The 20308-nt window shown below is 48.4% G+C and overlaps 7 protein-coding genes across 7 annotated transcripts; 4 read left to right on the top strand and 3 right to left on the bottom strand.

The window, feature by feature from the left end:
* Positions 1–717: 717 nt before the first annotated feature.
* N7508_006146 (DASH complex subunit ASK1) lies at positions 718–2196 on the bottom strand (the record flags this gene model as incomplete). The annotated part of the gene is made up of 4 exons (XM_058464212.1): positions 718–854; positions 909–1890; positions 1947–2053; positions 2109–2196. 4 exons carry the CDS (start codon positions 2194–2196, stop codon positions 718–720), a joined length of 1314 nt encoding a protein of 437 aa, XP_058318065.1.
* Positions 2197–2406: 210 nt separating this feature from the next.
* On the top strand, positions 2407–3437 carry N7508_006145 (uncharacterized protein; the record flags this gene model as incomplete). The annotated part of the gene is made up of 2 exons (XM_058464211.1): positions 2407–2428; positions 2506–3437. 2 exons carry the CDS (start codon positions 2407–2409, stop codon positions 3435–3437), a joined length of 954 nt encoding a protein of 317 aa, XP_058318064.1.
* A 372-nt stretch (positions 3438–3809) lies between these two features.
* Positions 3810–5636, top strand: N7508_006144 (alkyl/aryl-sulfatase; the record flags this gene model as incomplete). The annotated part of the gene is made up of 1 exon (XM_058464210.1): positions 3810–5636. One exon carries the CDS (start codon positions 3810–3812, stop codon positions 5634–5636), a length of 1827 nt encoding a protein of 608 aa, XP_058318063.1.
* A 473-nt stretch (positions 5637–6109) lies between these two features.
* N7508_006143 (putative ABC multidrug transporter) lies at positions 6110–10823 on the bottom strand (the record flags this gene model as incomplete). The annotated part of the gene is made up of 13 exons (XM_058464209.1): positions 6110–6208; positions 6262–6701; positions 6752–6911; positions 6972–7178; positions 7234–7635; positions 7686–7861; positions 7916–8797; positions 8848–9316; positions 9372–9953; positions 10006–10253; positions 10307–10469; positions 10526–10570; positions 10620–10823. 13 exons carry the CDS (start codon positions 10821–10823, stop codon positions 6110–6112), a joined length of 4077 nt encoding a protein of 1358 aa, XP_058318062.1.
* A 763-nt stretch (positions 10824–11586) lies between these two features.
* Positions 11587–13658, bottom strand: N7508_006142 (fungal specific transcription factor domain-containing protein; the record flags this gene model as incomplete). Its single annotated transcript, XM_058464208.1, has 6 exons — positions 11587–12129; positions 12178–12401; positions 12450–12748; positions 12803–12920; positions 13157–13547; positions 13599–13658. The coding sequence occupies 6 exons, from the start codon at positions 13656–13658 to the stop codon at positions 11587–11589; spliced, it is 1635 nt and encodes a 544-aa protein (XP_058318061.1).
* A 1991-nt stretch (positions 13659–15649) lies between these two features.
* Positions 15650–17349, top strand: N7508_006141 (putative MFS transporter; the record flags this gene model as incomplete). Its single annotated transcript, XM_058464207.1, has 4 exons — positions 15650–15902; positions 15954–16194; positions 16242–16873; positions 16931–17349. The coding sequence occupies 4 exons, from the start codon at positions 15650–15652 to the stop codon at positions 17347–17349; spliced, it is 1545 nt and encodes a 514-aa protein (XP_058318060.1).
* A 1130-nt stretch (positions 17350–18479) lies between these two features.
* On the top strand, positions 18480–20300 carry N7508_006140 (putative MFS quinate transporter; the record flags this gene model as incomplete). Its single annotated transcript, XM_058464206.1, has 4 exons — positions 18480–18757; positions 18809–18998; positions 19048–19176; positions 19227–20300. The coding sequence occupies 4 exons, from the start codon at positions 18480–18482 to the stop codon at positions 20298–20300; spliced, it is 1671 nt and encodes a 556-aa protein (XP_058318059.1).
* Positions 20301–20308: the final 8 nt, after the last annotated feature.

Genomic DNA, 20308 nt, shown 5'->3' with positions numbered 1-20308 from the left:
ATTGCCCTGAATTTGCCCCATCTAAGCGATGAGCATGTTCTTGGCATCATTGATTGAGGTCCATGGAATTTCGTTATGCACCGCTCTCCACTTACCTCTCCGGGGCCTTGTTGTGCTCCATCGAACAACAAACATAGATGACGAAAGGGTGGGTGATATTTTCAAGAACACTGGCGCAGGTGGCCTTTTGTTGTTTGGTCATCCTCGCCCGTACATAATTTTGCATTTATTTCCTTCGGCGTTTTCTCGTTTGAAAAGTGACATTTGTTTGATGGTGTCCACGTGTATGATACTTCTTGAGATTATGTTCTAAATCTTATTCTTTGCTCCAATTTTTCACTCGATATACGTATACAAAGTACAGCAGGGGCCAACGTTATGAAATATTCCACAACTTACATACGCACTCCTTGAAGTGAGCGCTTTTCATGCATTGTTTGAGCCCTAACTTGGCTTCATTTTTTCCACGTCTGTTTTCACCTCTCTTTGTCCATTTTCAAGCGTTTCGGGCGAGTCGTTCGGTTAATATAAACGTGGAGATGTGAAAGGACCTATGGCAACTGTTGTACAATACGGATAGCACGTGATACAGTAGTAGATATTGGGCATGATATGTGACATGGGTATAGGAGTCTAATATGGGCATGTTACAAAAAATAGGAAGAAAACCGACACCTCAGCATAAATTTCAGACATCTTGGCCACGGAAGAACAAGATTAGAAAGTTTCATCTTCCAAACGTTCCATACGGCGGATCACGCTTGGACTCTGGTCATCATCAAAATCATCTGTAATGTCACCAGCTCCCGCAGTAGCTAGCAAATCAGTTACAATGCGCTTAGAAGCTTCCTTGGCTATAGAATAAAATTAGTTTTGTACTGAAAAAGAAAGGAAGAACTCAATATTACCAGGCGTTCTCATCAACCGACTCTGAGGAATGTGGAATTGCATCGTCTTTGGAGGGCTGGGCCCAAGGTCATCGTCATCATAATCCAGATCATCATCGCTGTCCCACATGGCCGACTTGCCTGCAGACTTCTTGGCGGGTGTCAGTACGCTCATGCCAGGCTTAGGCGTACCACGCATGCGATTGCTGCTTGTCCGTCTCTTGCGGTTCGTGCCCGGCGTATCAAACCCCTTGATAGGAGAAGAGAAGATCTCAGAATGAAGCTGAGGTGCCTCGGGTTCCGGACTAGAAATCGGGGAGTCGTCGTATCCGTATCGAGGGGTAGACTCGGCTGGCTTTGGGGTGATGTTGAACTTGGATCGGGTATTCGTGCCTCCACCGACGTTGCGGAATCCCTTTCCAAGGGGTGTGGCTTGGACTCGGTAGGTCTTGTCGAGCATTTGGTGGAGGACCGGGTCGGACGTCTTTTGGTATCGTCGGTCTTGGGTAGTTGGCTGGCGAACGGAAGACGCGGGTGGGATGAACGGCGAGGACATCGGGGTGTTGGCAGATACGCCGCGCGGGAAAAATGATTGTCGGCCTGGGGTGAATGGGAGTGTTGACGAGTCCTGAATATCGAATGGAGCTTCTGACTCATTGACTTGTTTCCTCAGGTTCTCGTAGGATGAGGAGTAATCCATCGAAGAAGTAGTGATATCGTCATCAGCCGGGTGATGTTGGGTTTGGGCACGTGGAGTGCTGTGGGAGGAGATTGCGAGATCTGTCAGATCAAGATCAGCGCCATGATCATGACGGGGAGTGCCATGGCGCTGAGAAGAGGGCGTCTCTTGTGATATTGTCTCATCGACGCTGGTGCTTTGGGTTATTTCGGCGGACAAATCCTCCGTGGCTGTAGGCTCCTGCACGGTATCATCATCATTGTTTCCTTCCTCATAGCCGGACAGAGATACATTGGCGCTAGCTTCGAAGAATTGCTTCCAAAACTGAGGCGGAGTCAGTATATGCGAAGTTGATTTACATTTTCCGTGGACTTTCTCACCTTAGAACCCTCCCAGACATCTCGAGAATGCTCCGTGTATTGCTCCACTAGAGGCAAGATACTTGTAGTAACGATTCGATGAGCCTGGCTAAAGTTGTGGTCGATCTCTGTAGGACATCGCGGTGAGCGCTTTGTTTGTTTACTTTTCGCGTTGCGACGTACCTTGGAGCGTCAGGGTGATAGACTGTTCCAACTTTTCGAGCTCCTCGGTGAGCGACAGCGGCCGCTGGGCCTGCGAAGGTCGAGACATGGCCGTGAAAGAATTGAGCTTGGAATGGAAGCTGAATGGAAGCTCAAGTCACGTCAACGCGGGGAGGAGCCCAAAGCGGTGTGTGAGGGCTTGGGATAAGGGCTGAGTGGGGTCATGTGGCAGGATAAGCAGGCATCAGAGCATCAGAGCGCCATCATCTTCTCTCTTCACTGTCCTGGTGGGATTTTTGAGGGATAGTTGAGAGTCATCATGCCAGCACCGCTTGCAAAAGGTATAGACCTCTGCTTTGTTGGCTTTTGATCATCCGGAGCATCCGGACTCTTACCAGCCCTGTACTAACCTCACCAGGTATCATCATCACTGTCTCTGTGCTCGTCGCAGCAGGCATCGCCGTATATGAGTCTCCACAGTTTAAGCAATGGGTGACTACCTCGCGGCGTAAGATCGCCTTGGCTCTGCACAACCTCGGTGATGAAATCCAACCACGGGAGTTAGCCAGAGAGGATATATCTATGTCCGAGGAAGTTGGAGAGGTCGCCGAAGAACGCAGGCGGATTGCCCGCGCCGAAATTATGCGTCGAGGTACGCTCATGGAATCACGACGCAAGGCCCAGTCAGATCAAGCTCTTGGTAGCTTTGATACCCTCGTAGACGGCGATGGCAACCTGCGCACAACTCAAGACAGTGCCGGTACCCCTTCCAGCGCAGAAGGTAGCGCTAACTCGACTGGAGTCGATATTGTCACCTCAGAGGCTGTTCGACGAGGAGGCAAACAGGCTCAAGTTGACTCCTCGTACATGGAACGAGATCGGCTGCATCTCGACATTCCTTCAGCTCCTGCTTCAAACCATCCATCGGAGTCTATTATTCAATTTACGCCTACTTCCGAAGCACCTGATCAAGATAGCCTCTTTGACCCGTTCTCGCCCAGTTCACCCTTATCCGCCTCTGGCTCCTCTGGCTCGAGCCATACAGAAGATCACCAGCAGCTGTACTATGCTCACCCTCATTCAGCAGTTAACAATACTTACCAGCATGATCTGCTTGCTGAATTAGATGACTTCGGTCATGGGAATGCCCAGTCTGCTCATGATTTCTCGGCTGCCCCTTCTACAACTGGAACATTCAGCCATGTTGGAGGATTTAACGGTGAAACATCAAATGGTACTCTTAGCGACCTTGGTGGGCGATCAGTTGATGGCGCAGCTACTCCTGCAAGCTGGTCTGAGGTTGGGAGTGTAATTAGCAGCGAGGATGCTGGTCATCAGCAGTTGCTATGATGGAAATTAGGATACTATGGGAACGGATTATCTTGTGGCGCAAGCTGAATTGGTTAGATATTGATTTGCTATGGTTGGAGTATGGCGAGACTTGTTCATGGCTGCTCTTCTATTTTGATGTGATGGTTCTGCTGATTGAATACAAAGTTGGCCCGCGTAAACAGGTGAATAAGCGAAATCACCGCATTAGAGCCAGATATGCAATAGTTTACAATGATCGCTTTAGTTGGATCCAAGTTGGGAGTTGCGGATATACCGGATGGAGCTGAGACTTCTCCAGATGTACTCGTCATAGATCTCGAACACTACTTCGCATGTTCCAACACCCATTTATCTTGTTCCTGGCTTCTAAACATGCCAGGAGCATCTAAAATGGAGCCTTCATTTGAAGACGTGCAGTCTTTCCAGGACGCAGATCGCGGGTTCGTCGACCGTCTTGAACCGTGTATCATCAAAGATGGCTCAGGTCGAGTGATCTGGGATAATGAAGCTTACAACTTCCTGTCTGAACCCGTCGCAGAAACTGCCAACGCAAAACTATGGCGACAGGCTCAACTGCTTACCAAACAAGGCCTATACAAGGTCGTCGACGGCATTTACCAGATCAGAGGCTTCGATCTCTCCAACATGACGGTGATCGAAGGGACCAAAGGAATTATTGTAATTGACCCTCTCACTTCAGCAGAGTGTGCAAAGGCTGGCCTCGAGCTTTATCGCAAGAATCGCGGCAACAAAGCCGTGATGGGCATGCTTTACACGCACTCCCACGCTGATCATTTTGGCGGAGCAGAGGGCATATTGTCTAGAAGCCAAGCCACTCAAGTTCCAGTGATTGCTCCTCATGGATTCCTCGAGCATGCTGTCAGTGAAAACATCTTCGCAGGAAACGCCATGGCTCGCAGAGCTGGATATATGTATGGAAACGAATTGCCTAAAGGTCCCCAGGGCCAAATCAGTGCCGGTCTAGGTGCAACTGTCTCCTCTGGCACCATAACCATTGTTCCGCCAAATCTCAATGTTACTCACACGGGTCAGACTGAGACTATTGATGGCGTAGAGCTCATCTTCCAAGTTACGCCCGGAACAGAGGCACCGGCTGAGATGAACTTCTTCCTGCCTCAATTTCGGACCATGTGCATGGCCGAAAATGCCACTCAATGCCTCCACAATATTTCGACTCTTCGAGGGGCTGCTGTGAGAGATGCGCTTGCATGGTCATCATACTTGGATGAGTCAATCGCACTTTACGGGGAGAAGACAGAAGTTGTATTCGCCTCGCATCATTGGCCGACATGGGGGAAAGAGAAGGTATACACCTATCTCACTCAGCAACGTGACCTATATGCCTTCTTGCATGACCAGACAGTCCGTTTGATGAACCAAGGGCTCACTGGCATCGAGATCGCCGAAGACTTCTCACTCCCACCCAAAATCCGGACAAATTGGCATACACAAGGCTTCTACGGTTCAGTCAGCCACAACGTCAAGGCAATCTATCAGCGCTACATGACCTGGTTTGATGGCAACCCATCTCATCTATGGGAACATCCTCCAGTTGAATCTGCTAGACGCTACGTTGATTGCATGGGTGGCACCGAAGAAGTTATTAAGAAGGCACAAGCATTTATGAAGCGAGGTGACCTACGCTTTGCGGCGACACTTTTGAACCACGTTGTCTTCTCTGATCCAGAGAGCGCAGCCGGCAAAATCATGCTGGCTTCAACATATGAAAAACTTGGTTTTGGTGCCGAGAACGGCCCGTGGCGTAACTTTTATCTGTCCGGCGCTGGTGAGCTACGCGGTCAAACACCGCACAAAAATCTGCTCTCTGATCAGACGGAGATGTTACAAGCTCTCTCTCTTCATCAGCTTTTTTCTTCCATTGCTGTGCGAGTCGACGGTTCTAAAGCACAAGAAAAGGACTTTACGATCGATTTGTATGTGACTGATCTGAAGGAGAAATGCCGTCTGATGATCAGCAATGGGGCTTTAATCCATCGAACTGGGTTGAAAAAGGAACAGCCACAGGTTGGCACAGCAGACTACTCTTGCTCGATGTCTCATTCTCAGCTGCTGATATTGTTAGCCACAGGAGATTTTGGAAACGTAGAGAGTGAATCGGGAGATAGATCATACTTTGCGAAGTTGTTGTCTTTCATTGTGAGCTTTGATACGAAGTTTAATATTGCTGTACCATAATTTTTGGCACACGGAATGAGAGTGCAAGTCATGTTCTTCTTCTGGGTTGTACGATCTATGCATTGAATCAAGAAATCTCATGCTCTGGCTTGATGGAGAAGATTCCTCTACTTCAAGAACTCAAATAAGTCCGCGTCACAAAAACCAAATCAAACGAGAAAGAAAGCAAAGGACAACGAGATTTTCAGAAGCAAGAAACAAGTAGGGAAAATGATCTTATTATATATGGTCTATTTATCAACACAGGTCGCTTCTATATGCGTTTGTTCTGTTTCTTCAGACCACTCGCTACCTCTAATGCAATGATACGCCTCATTTTCTCTTTGAACAAGGCGAAGCAGAGAAAATGATGATGAAAACACAAAACAAGAAAGGGGCTGAAAGTAAGGTCTCACCATACGTGAGATATTGGGAAAGTGCTACTCCCAGGGTTTATTGCGCAAAACCTGATTGTGATGATCTAGGAGGGTCACTTATTCAGAGCGCGCACTCTTTGTCTTCTTGCTTCTGAGCTTCATCATCAAGAAGACCAGAGCATAAGAAGAAATGCAGAAAAGGGCCGTGATGCCAGTCTAGACAATAAGATCAGCAATTGAATACGTGAAGCCGACCAAGGAATACTCACGTCTCTCCAGGAATAATATTTCTCCCGGATGTTGAATGTCTTTGCGTAGTCTGCACCCTGAGAGTACTGACAGAACGAACATGTTCCGGTCGAGTTTGCGTCGAGCAAGTAGCCAGTTTGCGTTGCGAGAAAATCGGCCATGTAGTCACCACAAGTCTGCCCAGAAGGTGCAGTAAATTTCACGAACTCTGAAGCCTCGCATTTGACCTTGACGTCCCAGATTACTGGACCGAAAAGACCGCCGACCAGGTAGGTGAAAGGGTCCAGGTAGTAAATCCAGTAGCGCCAGAATGGCTGCATAGCTGAGTACGGAACGACGACACCACAGAAACTGACAAGACCAGCACCAATGAGAACTGGGTTCATGACTGCAGCAAAGTACTCGTTTGGTGCATAGGCCGCAATGGCCTGTCCAATAGAGGTATAGAGGAACTCGTAGACTATTTCATTGTTAGAACCCAAACGTTACCCGAGGTAAAGTGAAACTTACAGATCATCTGAAGATAAACCGCACCGGAAATGCTCGCCTTTACAGGGAATCCCGCGGTAAAGTACCAGCACAGGAAGTATAGCGTGGCACAGATAATCAGGTACGGAATCTCAGTGACTGTCTGCGCTCCAATGAAAGCAATCCAACTATAGGTTTTGGACTATACAAAGAAACCATCATTAGCTTTTGGACATACCACAACTTCGACTGCAATGCTTACCTTCTTCTCTCTGGTTTCAAAGATGTCTCGGTTGTGTAAGAAAAACGGTTGCATCTGGTTAATACAGCCAGGGGCAACAAAGATGAAATTGAAAATAGCAAAGAGTCTGAGCTGAAGGGCAAAGGTGCCATCTCCAATTTTCCAGAATGTGAAGCCACTGAAAAGCGCAGCGAAAATGTGAAGAATGATCTTGTTCCACATGTAGTCCTATGATAAAGTTAGTTTCCAGCCCATTTTGTGCGGTTCTTTTGTGCTAGCATACCGGTGACCGCCAGATATGAATACTAAGACGCTTGGAGACCTCCATGAACTGGAACCAGTGAGAAGTGGCATAGTCAGATGTATCTTCAACATAATCTGCGGCAGCTTTGCTGGACTCATTGAGCGCGTCCAATTGGGCGAGTGCCTTTTCACGCTCCTCGGATTTGTTCCAAACATCGACCCAGTCAGTTTTATCAGTGGCACTTCCTTGAACAACTTCAATGATGTGCTCTGCAGGGTTGGCGTCAGGTGGGCATGGTGCTCCGTTTTTGGCAAAGTACTCAAGAATCTTGTGCGATTCCTTGCCAGTCTCTCCGAAGTATGTCATCTTTCCACCCTTGGCCAACAATAGAAGACCATCGAATGCATCGAATAGCACCGCAGAAGGTTGGTGAATAGTACACTAGAGAAGTTAATATCTCAAAGATGTCTAGTTGTGCATGTGTGTCTCACCAGAACAGCTTGTCCTCCGTCGACCAATCGTCGGAGGAAACGTAGAATGTTGAACGCACTCTGTCCATCAAGACCGGAAGTTGGCTCATCCAAGAACAACAATGTAGGCTTTGCGACAAGTTCGACACCGAGTGTAACACGTTTCCGCTGCTCGATACTGAGACCAGCACCGGGTACTATCTCCATGTTAGTCTTCTAAATCATAGCATTGGAGACTCGAGTAGACTTACCTCCAATCAGAGCGTCACTGATGTCCCTCAGTTCCAGGAGATCAATGATATGATCAACGTAAGCAATCTTCTCTTCATATGACACGCCGGATGGTTGACGAAGAATGGCCGAGAAGCGCAGAGCCTCCTGAACAGTAGCGGTTTCGAGATGAACATCCATCTGCTCACAGTATCCGGTAGTTCGCTGGAAGCTGATTCCGACAGGTCGGCCATCAATCAAGACTGATCCAATAATCTCTCCGCTGTCTTTTCGCTGGGCTAGGACATCCAAGAGGGTTGTTTTACCAGCTCCAGATGCTCCCATCAGAGCGACCAAGTTTCCGGGTTGAACAAATCCAAAGACCTTATTGAGAAGCTGCTTTTTCTCGCCATGGAATGGCACGTGGTAGTCAAGATCCTTCCAAGTGAAGGTTGATTGCTTAACAGATCCCAAGAGAGCACTGGGGTCTGCTAGTTCTCGTGGCTGTGAGGACTCGTCATTTTTCTTCTCGCTGCCACGCTTGTAAAGCAGAACGGAAGAGCCGCTTTGGCTGTTTCGCAATTCAAGGCCAGCTGAAGTCAAAAAGATGAAGAAAATCCAAAACCCAGCAAGAATTCCAAAGCTTCTCCAGATATGGTGATAGGAGTAACTGTACTGTTCTTTGATGTATTTTGCTCCATCGATCATGCCACTTTCATCACTTCCAAGCACCGAGCATCCACGGTGTGGAGATGCCGAGCTTGAGTATCCAGCCCCATAAGGAATGTAATCAGGCTCGATACACTTCAAAGTCCTGCCAACGAACTCATTCGCCATCAAAGCTTCAAACGCATATGCACCGGGATTGAGATAGAAGATCCATCGAAACCAGACGTGCATCTTCTGGAATGGAATGAGATACCCTTTCTTTTGTAAGTCTCGTGTGCATCATATTGTGATCAATTATACTTACCGCCATAAACAAAGAAAACCGTGGAAAGCAGACCAGAGATCTTGGATGCATTTCCGAAGGTCTTGCACACAGCACCCACTGATCGGAACAATTGAATGAAAGCCAGTGTCTGCATGATGACGATAATCCAGAAGGTGAAGAATCTTCCGGCGTCCATTTGCAGGGTGGCCATAAAGTAGAGGATCAGCGAGAAGCAGGTAACTTGCACAATGACAACTGGAATATCAGTTGTGGCGTTGGCAATGGCGAAGGCTGTAGGGCGATAGAATCCAAATCGTTTTTGACGAGAAAGGATCGGCCTGCCCATGTATGATCCTACCGTTTCGGAAAGGGATTCAAGCAAGAAGTAGAGCACCGGAAAGAACAGCACTCCTGGTCTCAAGAAAATGGAACTGCTGTCGTCTTTCAAGTTGTAGAACAAACTACCACACACAAGAGCCTGAATGATTGCGGATGAGACTTTGACCATCTAAAGAAGCAGTTAGCACCAATTATTGAATCCTCGTACATATACCCCAACTTACCAGTGAAAATTTGTCTCCCCACATGATTTGGAACTGTCGAACTGTACAGGCTCCGACCTGAGACCATAACTTCGCTGTGTAAGGGCTTGTCTTCCGCGGAAGATGTTGTTTTCCTTTTTCGCTAGCCACCGCAATCTCAATGTCTTCGGTTTCATAAGCGAGTTTCTCAGGGGGAACAATAGCATCGAGTTGTTCCCTGTAAACGGAGCTGTTGTGGTAGCAGGACTCGAACTCCTCGGGGGTGCTTGGCACCTTTTCTTCCCAACCAGGTTGTACTGTGCGTTCTGTCAAGACGGTGACTGAAGTAAGGAAGTCGGCGATGTTGGCGCCCTTGGGGCAGATAAATCCGAGGTCTTCAAAGTATTGTCGGGCAAGACGACGAGAGCCGTAGTAAGTAACTCGACCTTCGGCCAACACCAGAACCTTGTCAAATTGATCATAAATGCCATTTCCAGCTTGGTAGGTGGTGGTGACGATAGTCTTGTCGTTGCGATCGGCCTCACGACGGAGCATCCGAGCAAATTCCACGGCTGACTTGGAATCCAAGCCCCGAGTTGGATTATCCCACATTTGAACAGGACTCTGCAGGTAGTATTAGTAGCTATTGAAATCAATCTGAATCTCGTAAACTCGCCTGTCCAGCCATAACTTCTGCCAAAGAGACACGTTTGCGCTCACCACCAGAAACACCTCGAATAAACTCGTTACCGACCATGGTCTTCTTCGTATGCCCAATTCCGAGAGAATTCAGAATGCCATCACGGTTGTCTTGGACGAAATCCTTCCGGTTTCTCAAATGATCTGGGCGTTCGTCGGGAACTTTGTTGCGAAGAGCGAACTTGATTGTTCGGTTTACAGATAGCGATGCAAAATGAAGGTCGTCTAGAAATTGCGTTAGCGTTGGACTAGAGATGGCTTTAACGACAATTGAATACCTTCGTTGTTGAACATGATCTGCTGACGATAGCGTTTTGCTTCTTTATGGCCCATAGCTCCATAGTTGGTGGTACCGGAGACCTCGTCGAAGCTATCACGGTCATTTGCGAGGACACGTAAAAGAGATGTACATCCAGAGCCTGGGCGACCCAAAACAAGAAGCTGTACGGATTAGCACTTCATCTTAATGCGTTAAGGATTTGGCTATTAGAGCATACCATTTCTCCAGGCCTGACTTGCCCGCTAATATCTTTGAGGATTGTCTAAAAGATAAGTAAGTATATACATCTCAATTTGTGGAGACAACCCTACTCTTTTGGGGCGATTTCCGCGCTTAATCAAGCCGCCAATCTGTCGCGGGTCGACTTCAGACCATAGTGTACTTCCTAATGCGGCATCTGGTGCCGTTACTCGCACATTGAGATCTCGGAAAGTCACTGTCAGCCGCTTGCAAATCTGGCCTTGTCCATTCTCCAGATCGACTGGTGTTGTTGTGCCCGAGGATGGGGTTTCCATGACGGACAGGAGATGCCAGCTAATCTCGCGGCAGACTATTTGATATCAATGTGGATGTTGGTTCAGGTACAAACTTAGATGCGAAATGTTCTCCGTATCTTCAAGTGGCGTCCAGGAACTCTTGTATTGCAGATTTATCGGATCTATACCTTGTAACTCCATAATGCCGAAATGTGTGGATCTGCCCGGATCTAGACAAGCATATCGTTAAACCGAGGACGGTATACGCCCGAGATGCGGTTTCGTAGCAATTAGCCACAGAGAATATCGTCTTAATCTAAATATCGTATATCCGAGCTATTCGGATATACATCCTCGGACGCCTCAAAGACCCACCCTAGCAGTAGGGACACTTCATTGGCCTAATTCTGCTTTTCGTGGCTTCTAGAGTTCTGCAAGAAGGATCTGCTGGCACTACGGAAATAGAAATCCAACAATGGGGCTCACGGATAAAGGACGCGGTGCCCATGGGTTCTTTTCTTAGGATAAAACAGGGGTAAACCTAGTGGATTATTCGTCTTATCCTCATGCTCGGATTTATGTCATGTGAGTCACTAGTGAAACGCGTGAAGCATACGTGGTAATCTGGATAGTTCGTTTTATCGCAATATTAGACCCACTTGCATGGATTAAGTCTATAGCAAGGTTCCCGAAAATACCCAGATTACCTGAAATCGATCCCATGCCCTTTCCCATCACAGTGACCATCGTTTGTATCATTTGGGCATTCCTCAAAGGAAGGAGTTGTTTAGTCCAAGCTTATTTAAAATGTCGGTGCGTCATTGGACTGATATACAGAAAAGAACGCTTCCAGATCCATAGTGGAAAAGTCAAAGTCCCAGCCCATGTCAGCCTGAGTAAAATCAAGCAACTCTTCTCCAGAACCAACAGATCCTCCGGTTTCTGGAATTTCAAGCTGTGGGAGATTCCAAGGTGATACTGGCATATCTGGGCGATATCCGAAGGATGGATTTTGAGACATGGTAGCATCATTCAAGATTGAACTGGTAGTGCGATCCTGGGGAAGTCCTTGTTGCGTAGCTGTTGTCAATTCTGGCTGCGCGAGTTGTCCTCCAACGATAGACTCATACGGAGACCATCCGTATGATGGATTGATCTTGCAAAGTACGGTCTGCAGGGCTGATATTGTGCTTATGATAGGATCCCCTGCGCGCATCGAGGAAAGATTCTGCATTGCAGCGTATACCCATGGGAGGTATGTCGATGTGACGTTCGGGTTATGAATAAACTCGTAGATGAGGGTGAAAGTAGAGCTTCCCATAAAATAGCCGTGGTAGCGAAGTTGCTACATCATGGTGAGTGGGAGATTTTGAATTGACTGAAATTCACTTACCAGAACCAAGTCATTGAGCCTGGAAGCTTCGCAAAGATGATGAAGGGTTTTCTGGGCAGCAGTGGTAGCATGGTTACAAGCTTCGTTGAGCCAAGATGGCGTTTCTGTTGGGCGATTTGCAGTAATCTCCTTGGATCTGTTGAGTGACATTTTCAGGTCACGCCGCCAATGACCACGGAATATCAAAAATGGCCGGAATGTAAGAAGCATGGTATGATAGTATACTAAGCAAGGTCAGATCACTGCCAAAATTCCATTGGTATGGTTCTTACAGGTGGTGAATATAGTTTGTTGAACCCCGAGAGATCCAGTTTGGATACCAGAATCAAGACCAATGCCCAAAGCTTGTCTCATGTGAGCTTCGTGACCACGGAGGTCATCTGCTATGCTTCGTGCCACCTTCCACATATGCAACAAAGATTCATGTCGCTGGCCATAGATCTGATCGGAGGAGCGAGTGATGGTTTTACAAAGCTCTGCCAATAATCGAATGAAGGGATTTTGTGCCATGTCAATCGCGACATCCTTCAGTGACAGAGATGACGGACGACCTGCATGAAAGCAAAACCAACTATTTTTGAATTTATAAGCGATATATAAGCCAGATAAGGGGTGTAATGCGTACGTTTCGTAAGCGTAAAGAGACCAGAATGTGACTCTCCGTTCTTCAAGATTTGCCGGAGATTGGTCAATGTCGTCAGGAACATCCTTGTGCATCCCAGCTGCCAGAGCCTTCCTAGTAGCTGTGCCCAGGTGTAGGAATGCCGAATTAGGACGACCTTGTTCATTTTGGTAGTTACCGTATCAACCAGGGTATGTCAGCGCACGTGTAGGAATGTAAGAGAAGGGTGACTTATCATGAGCATTGAGACCTGAATGGTTTGAAGATTAACCACGTCATCAAATGCTGTCATTGAAGCCTTGACACGCTCAAACAGTATATCGCCCCAGGCAAAGTGATCCGTTCCTAGTGACGTACACGCCATGGCGAGCAAGATGATCGCCTGTGTGAGGGTATCCAAAGGGTTCGTGGGGGAAGAATGATATAATCGGTCGAGACACTGCTCATACCATGCTTTGGGGCGATGTGGTATCATATGGTAAAGAGATGACAGATATCTTGACATGAACAACTTGGCCAGGTCATAGGGTAGGAACATCACAGGAACATCTTGTGGCCCATTAGACTTGATGTTATCATACGAATCGGGTGTTCCGAAGAAAATGCGACGAAAAGAGAACAGATCCAAGCCTGCTGAGGCTTCGACAACTCCTTCAGACGATTCATGCTGGGCGGTTGGATGCGACACGAGATCCCTATAGATGTGTTGCATTAGAGAAAAGTGAGATGTCGGCCCATAGTATAATTGCTGCAAATGTATTAGCGAAAAAAGTTCAAACATATTGTTTCAAGCACGTACCATTGAGCATGACGGAGAAGCCTGATGAGTTGCAGAGACACTCTTTGTGAAGCCTTGCATAACGGGTGTTGTCCGCTGTGAGGGTTGAGCCAAGCTCGGTTCTGGACGAGGTGAGTTCCTCGGGCTGGCATCCCCGTATTCATTTTTCTTGCGGCGATGCCGAATATAGTCTCTGTATACACATTCTGTGTTTCGTAATTGACAAGTTTTGCACCCGTTCGGGGTTAGTAAGAAGCCATGAAGCTATCCACTTGGGGTACTCACGGATTTGAGCCATTACACTTGATTTTGCGCTTACGGCATTCTTGGCAAGCGCGAGGGATCCGCCAGCCTGGAGGATGATCCTCCATGTCTTTAAAGGTACTTCGGGTGAGGACTTGCAGTTGTTTAATCCGAAATTTTGATCCGAATATCCGGCTGACATAAGAGCTTATATAATGTTAAGTTAAGGTTGGCCTTTGAGTTACTTCCTCATTACTCAATTCCTAGGTAGGAGCAGTGAGGCCGAGGACGAAGCTAGTCTCGTCGAAATTATAGATATCTTTATCGAGAATACCGTATTTCGCGACCGTACTTTTCACGAACTTAAAACACGTTGATATAACTTTATATCCTCGCATCAAGCTCGCCGACAATCGTAAGATCTCGAGAATCGTGTACGGAGCTTAGGATACCGCTGAATATAGCAGTATACCCATTTTTCGCTAACCGTAATAATAAGCTCCGTTCCTCAGTCCTCGGGTAACAAATTGGCCAGTTCTCGTACAGTATTCGGCTGGGGGGGGGGGGCAACTCCACGCTCATTTTACAAGAGGATCTATTTCTCAAGGGTTTCCTCTTCCAAAAGGAAAAAAAGAAAAAGTGAATTCATGGTTGTTAGCGCGGGTTTCTTCGCTACTTTTGATGCCCGAGATACGGCGACGAAGTGTTGTGACTGAGACATCGAAATCGCGCCAATTCATAAGAGCTTCTTTTTTGTTCTGAAAAACCTAATTAACCAATGATATCCTACCCTCTTGCCCTGTACGATTTTGAGAGCTTTGAGAGCGAATTGGTGGCATGGTGGGTGGTGGGCGGCTGAATAAGAGATGAAGAAATGTGAGGCGTAAATAACGTGGTGTGGACCACTCGCTGTACTAATACGTTAAGTTAATTGTAAGGTAAACGTTAAGCTACTTATAAGGGTTATATAAGCATTGAATAAAGAGTCAGCTGACCGAGCAGGTGATCTGGATGTTGAGATGTCAACTGCTTGTCTGTGATTTGATTTGCTATCCAGGATACCCAAATTGATGTGCCCCAATCGAATATGCTCTATATCGCAATCCCCAGATCCTCTTCCGATCGGATCAGCTTCGGATCGGATGCTTTGACGTGCCAACTCTATTAAGTGTCTCGCCTCCCAACAGACCGCGGATCGCACAGCGCCCCCCTAATGACTTCTTGGCGTTTACGAGGGCCTCGGCGAATCGATTGCCTCGAACTGGCACATATATTGGATGTGGCTGGTCGGCATCGTGCCCAGGAAGTGTCGGATGAGAGATTCGGCACTTCCTTCGAACTCTGTTGGGGTCGGAAATCCCCAGATTCTGAGATGCGCGTGGATCCCAGAAGTCTGGGGAAGTCGAACCCAGTGTGGGGTATGAGTCTGCCTGTCATCGAGGGCTGTGGTTAAGGGTGTTTTGGCCCGACTGATATCTTTCGCCAATATTACTCGTCAAATGCTGGGAACCGCCACTATGATTGGACCTTCAGGTATCTCCTTTGTCGCGCCAAGGACCCTGCTACTTTCCACGCACGCCAGGCTTCATTCCCTCTCTTGGCAAACGGCATATTGAGCTTTGAGATTTGTGCAGGAAGAGCCGAATAGCCAAGATTCACACGGCTTTCCCCCGCAACCCCAGACTTTTCTTTCTCTTCGGCTCTTCCGATCGGCTTGCCACGCGAACTATATAATGCCTGTTCGCAGCTGAATCTAGCTCCATATCACCCGAAGCACTCTTCACCCTCTATCCTATTGTCCAGACCCTGAGTCTATTTGTTGCCTCAACATGGCTAATCTCGAGGCGGGCACTATGCCAGTCAACGACGAGAAGGCCCTCGCTCATCATAAGGAGAGTATGATGGGGGATGTTGCCCGTGATGCTGCGGAAAGGGGCCATCTGGCCACCGATGAATATGGTGAAGCTCTTGTGGAATTTGACAAGGCCGCCGAGTCACGATTGCGGCTCAAAATCGATTTGTACATTGTTCCCACAGTTGCAGTGATGTACTTGTTTTGTTTTATTGATCGAGCCAATATTGGTGCGCTGGCCATTCTCTCTCTCTCACTCGAGCCAACTGACCCCTGAATAGGAAATGCCAAGCTGGCTGGCTTCGACAGGGATCTTGGCCTCGTAGGCTATGATTACAACAAAGTTCTCTCGGTCTTCTTCATCTCATATATTATCTTTGAAATTCCAAGTAACCTGATGTGCAAATGGGTCGGTCCCGGTTGGTGGCTCCCGGCTATTACCCTTGGATTTGGTATCTGCTCTGTTGCGACAGCATTTGTGCATGATATTCACAGCGCATCTGGTGTCCGTTTCCTTTTGGGGTACGTTTCTTGCGGCAACAACTGGTACCATTGCTGATCTTTCTTAGTATTTTCGAGGCAGGATTGTTGCCCGGTATTGCATACTACCTTTCCCGTTGGTACCGACGAAGTGAACTTGCATTCCGTCTGTCCTTGTACATTGTCATGGCCCCGCTGGCTGGAGCCTTCGGTGGTCTCCTGGCCTCAGGCATCCTGAAGCTTGATCATTTTGGCTCTCTCCACACTTGGCGCATGATCTTTGCCATTGAGGGTATTATCACCATTGGAATTGGTGTTATTGCGTTCTTCACATTGACCGACCGACCGGAAACGGCCCGTTGGCTCTCACAGGAAGAAAAGGATCTGGCCGTTGCCCGTGTAAAGTCCGAGCGCGTTGGTACGACCGAAGTCCTTGACAAACTGGACACGACCAAGACTCTGCGTGGTATTTTCAGTCCAGTGACCATCACCACGGCATTCATTTTCCTGTTGAACAACATCACTGTTCAAGGCCTTGGATTCTTTGCACCTACCATTGTGAAGACCATCTATCCAGATGCGACTGTGATCTCTCAGCAACTGCACACAGTTCCTCCATATGTTGTCGGAGGCTTCTTCACTGTGTTGTTCCCCTTCCTCAGTTGGCGCTTCGACAATCGACTCATCTTCTTCATTATCAGTCCACCGATGATGATGACTGGTAAGAACTGCCCCCACCCATCTCCCACCAAAGACATGTCTAATGGGAATAATATAGGTTATATTATGTTTCTCGCTAGCGAAGACAGCATGGTACGATATGGGGCCACATTTATCATCGCTAGCGGGGCTTTTGCCTTTGGCGCGCTATGTACGGCCCATGTCTCGGCGAATGTTGTGTCCGATACGGCGCGATCATCGGCTATTGGCACGACAGTCATGTTTGGCAATGTGGGTGGCCTCATCAGCACATGGTCGTTCCTTCCCTCGGACGCTCCCAATTACCACATTGGTAATGGACTCAACTTGGCAACTTCAAGCACAATCCTCCTGCTCGGTGCTTCCTTGTGGATGTACATGGCCTGGGACAATCGCCGCCGTGACCGAGTGGACGTGGCCGGTGTCTTGGCGGGACTTTCGCGCAAACAGATTCAGGACCTTGACTGGCGCAACCCAGGATTCCGTTGGCGACCCTAGTCTCAACCGATGTTGGACTCGGTCTCGAACGTATTCTTGTCTTCCGGTATTCGGTAGTAATCTGGCATTGTGTTGTTGGGGTTGTAAATATTTCCTACCTAGATACATGAATGACATTGTTTATTTCCAAATCGAATCGAGACCCGAACCCAACATGCTACATGTGAACTTGTACTATGCACGATGTATGCACTCTCCAGGTGTTCCTGGTCTCATCTGCCCTACGCGACGACGATCTCACAGGAGATCAAACCAAAAGGCCGACAAACGGACCTGAATCAAGATCCCTGCCAGTGCAAGTTCCTGGCATCGGCACCTGACAGAGTTTAATAAGATTATATGCCTCACCTAGAGTCCAAGACTTCTCGGCACGACACTCTCCCGCTTCAGAGACACACACCCTCAGGGAGAGAGAGACAGAGATAGAGTCAAGGATCGGCACGTCCATGCGCACCCCACGCCAAGCACCGGTGAATCTTCCCAGAGTGGAATGGAGGACCGTGGGCCAATGAAAGGCTTCACATCTGTCATGGATGGGGCTCTCCAGGTTTTCGCCTCCCCCGAATCTCGATGGCAGTTCGGACATTTTCCGAAAGTCACACACGTGGAGCAACGGTACCTGTCTCTTGGCAGTTGAAATACCGACATAGACAGATGCAGGACGAACATATGAAACACAGATGAACAGAAAACAGACAACAGAAAAAAAGAGCATGACAATGCAATGGCGAAGTTATTCACGGGGCATCATGCCGGGCTGTTCAGCGGCCGGCGTCACTTCGGGGCCAAAAAGGAAGCCGACACGGCGTCGCCGTCAAATGAGCGTCGATCGTGTCAAGTCGGGATCTAAGCTCTCTTGGCGCTGTTCCCCAGCCTTGGTTGGTAACACACCGATGATCGGGCGAGGAATTCCGGGGTTGATGGGGTTATGGGGAGATGAAAGAGGAGGGGAGGTAATATTCGGTGTCTCACTGGTCTATAGTAGTCCAGTAGGGTATACTCCAGGTTTCCCCGCATGCACTGGGCACTGGGGTCCCTTGACTATAAATCCCTTGCTTGCACTTTTTTCCTTTGTTCCTCTCTGTAGCTCCGTCTTCCTTTTATCCCTGCTACTCACGTAATCCACGATCATGGCCGGTGGAGCGAAGAAGCCAGTCAATATCTTCCGCCTCAAGGACCTCGGCGAACCCAAGCAGGTCTTCAATTGGCGACTATGGTTTGCCGTCATCTCATTTGGCCTGATGGGCGCTGCCCGAGGTGTCGATGAGGGTTTAATCTCGGGTGCTTTCAATTCTAAGGATTTCCAAAAGTACATCAACTATGATACATACAGCGAGGTTGAACAAACCAACATCAAGGGCAATGTTACTGCGATGGTCCAGATTGGATCTGTCGGTGGTGCTCTCTTGTACGTCTCACCTCTTGTTGCTGCATTTTATATCCCACTGACTGGTTCTAGCGCATTCTTAGTCTGTGATCGCATCGGTCGTATCTGGGCCACCCGCCAGCTATGTATCATCTGGATGGTCGGCATTGCTATCTTCATGGGTAACTCTGGAAGTCTTGGTGCTGTCTATGCTGGTCGCTTTATTGCTGGTCTGGGGGTTGGTCAGACAGTAGTCGTCGCCCCCGTCTATCTTGCTGAGATTGTAAGTCACTCGCTCCATGGCTTCGTACACAGCTAACCTATGACATTAGGCACCCGCTTCCATTCGTGGTCTTTGCACTTGCGTCTTTACGGGCTTTGTCTACTTGGGCATTGTGCTGGCATATTTTGCGAACTATGGCTGTGAACTTAACCTGGGTGACACGACACACAACCGCTGGGTATGTATACTCCTCCTTGGCCCTGCGATACAAGTACTGACGGGATATAGCTGGTTCCCACATCTCTTCACATCATCTTTGCCGGCCTGATCTTCCTCCTCTCCTTCGTTCAATACGAGTCCCCTCGATACCTGGTCAAGCGGGGCCAACTCGACAAGGCCATTTCCAACCTCGCGCGTATCCGTGGCCTGCCTGCGGACGATGACTATGTTATGCGGGAAATTACTGCTATCCAAACCACACATGAGGCTGAGATGGAGGCCACAATGGGATCTGGTGCGATTGGTGTGCTCAAGGAGACCTTCTTGGTTCCCTCCAACCTCTACCGTGTCTACCTTACCTTCATGGCCCAGCTCCTCTCCCAGTGGTCCGGTGCTGGCAGTATCACTGTCTATGCCCCCGATCTGTTCAAGTTGCTTGGGGTTGCTGGAAAGAATGAGAGTCTGCTGGTCACTGCCGTCTTTGGTATCGTCAAATTGGTTGCTGCCATTCTCTGTGCTCTGTTCCTGGTCGATGTCATTGGACGTAAGCGGGCCTTGCTGTTGGGTATCACCCTTCAAGGTATTGCCATGATCTATATCGCCGGGTTCTTGACTGCCGTTCCTGAAATGGGTGTTGTTGATGGCTTCAAGCTCCCAGGCGACAAAAAGGGTGCAAGTGAAGGTGCTATAGCCATGATCTATGTTTCTGGATTTGGATGGGCTCTCGGCTGGAACTCCATGCAATATCTGTTGACGGCTGAGTTATTCCCTCTCCGCATCCGTGCGCTTTGCACGTCCATGGCCATGACCTTGCACTTTGCCAACCAGTATGGCAATGCGCGCGCTGTGCCTAACATGCTACTACCTGTGGCAAAGGGCGGAATTGACCCCAAGGGTACCTTCTGGTGCTTTGCTGCTATTACCATTTTAGGTGGAATCTGGGTGTGGTTCAGCATTCCAGAAACGGCAGGCCGATCGCTGGAGAGCATGGATCGCCTCTTCGCTCTGCCATGGTACAAGATCGGCCGATATGGTAACAAGGATGCCGAGGAGCGTGATCAAGTTGTCAATGAGAAGATGGAGGTGATGACCCAGTCACACGGAACCGCTCAGCACGTCGAGAGACAGGATGCAGAGCGTTAAGTTTGGCT

This window comes from Penicillium antarcticum (genome assembly GCF_028974205.1).
Source record: "Penicillium antarcticum strain IBT 31339 chromosome Unknown utg000006l_segment0_segment0, whole genome shotgun sequence".
NCBI classification, from domain to species: domain Eukaryota; kingdom Fungi; phylum Ascomycota; class Eurotiomycetes; order Eurotiales; family Aspergillaceae; genus Penicillium; species Penicillium antarcticum.
This window is presented reverse-complemented; position numbering and strand designations above follow the sequence as displayed.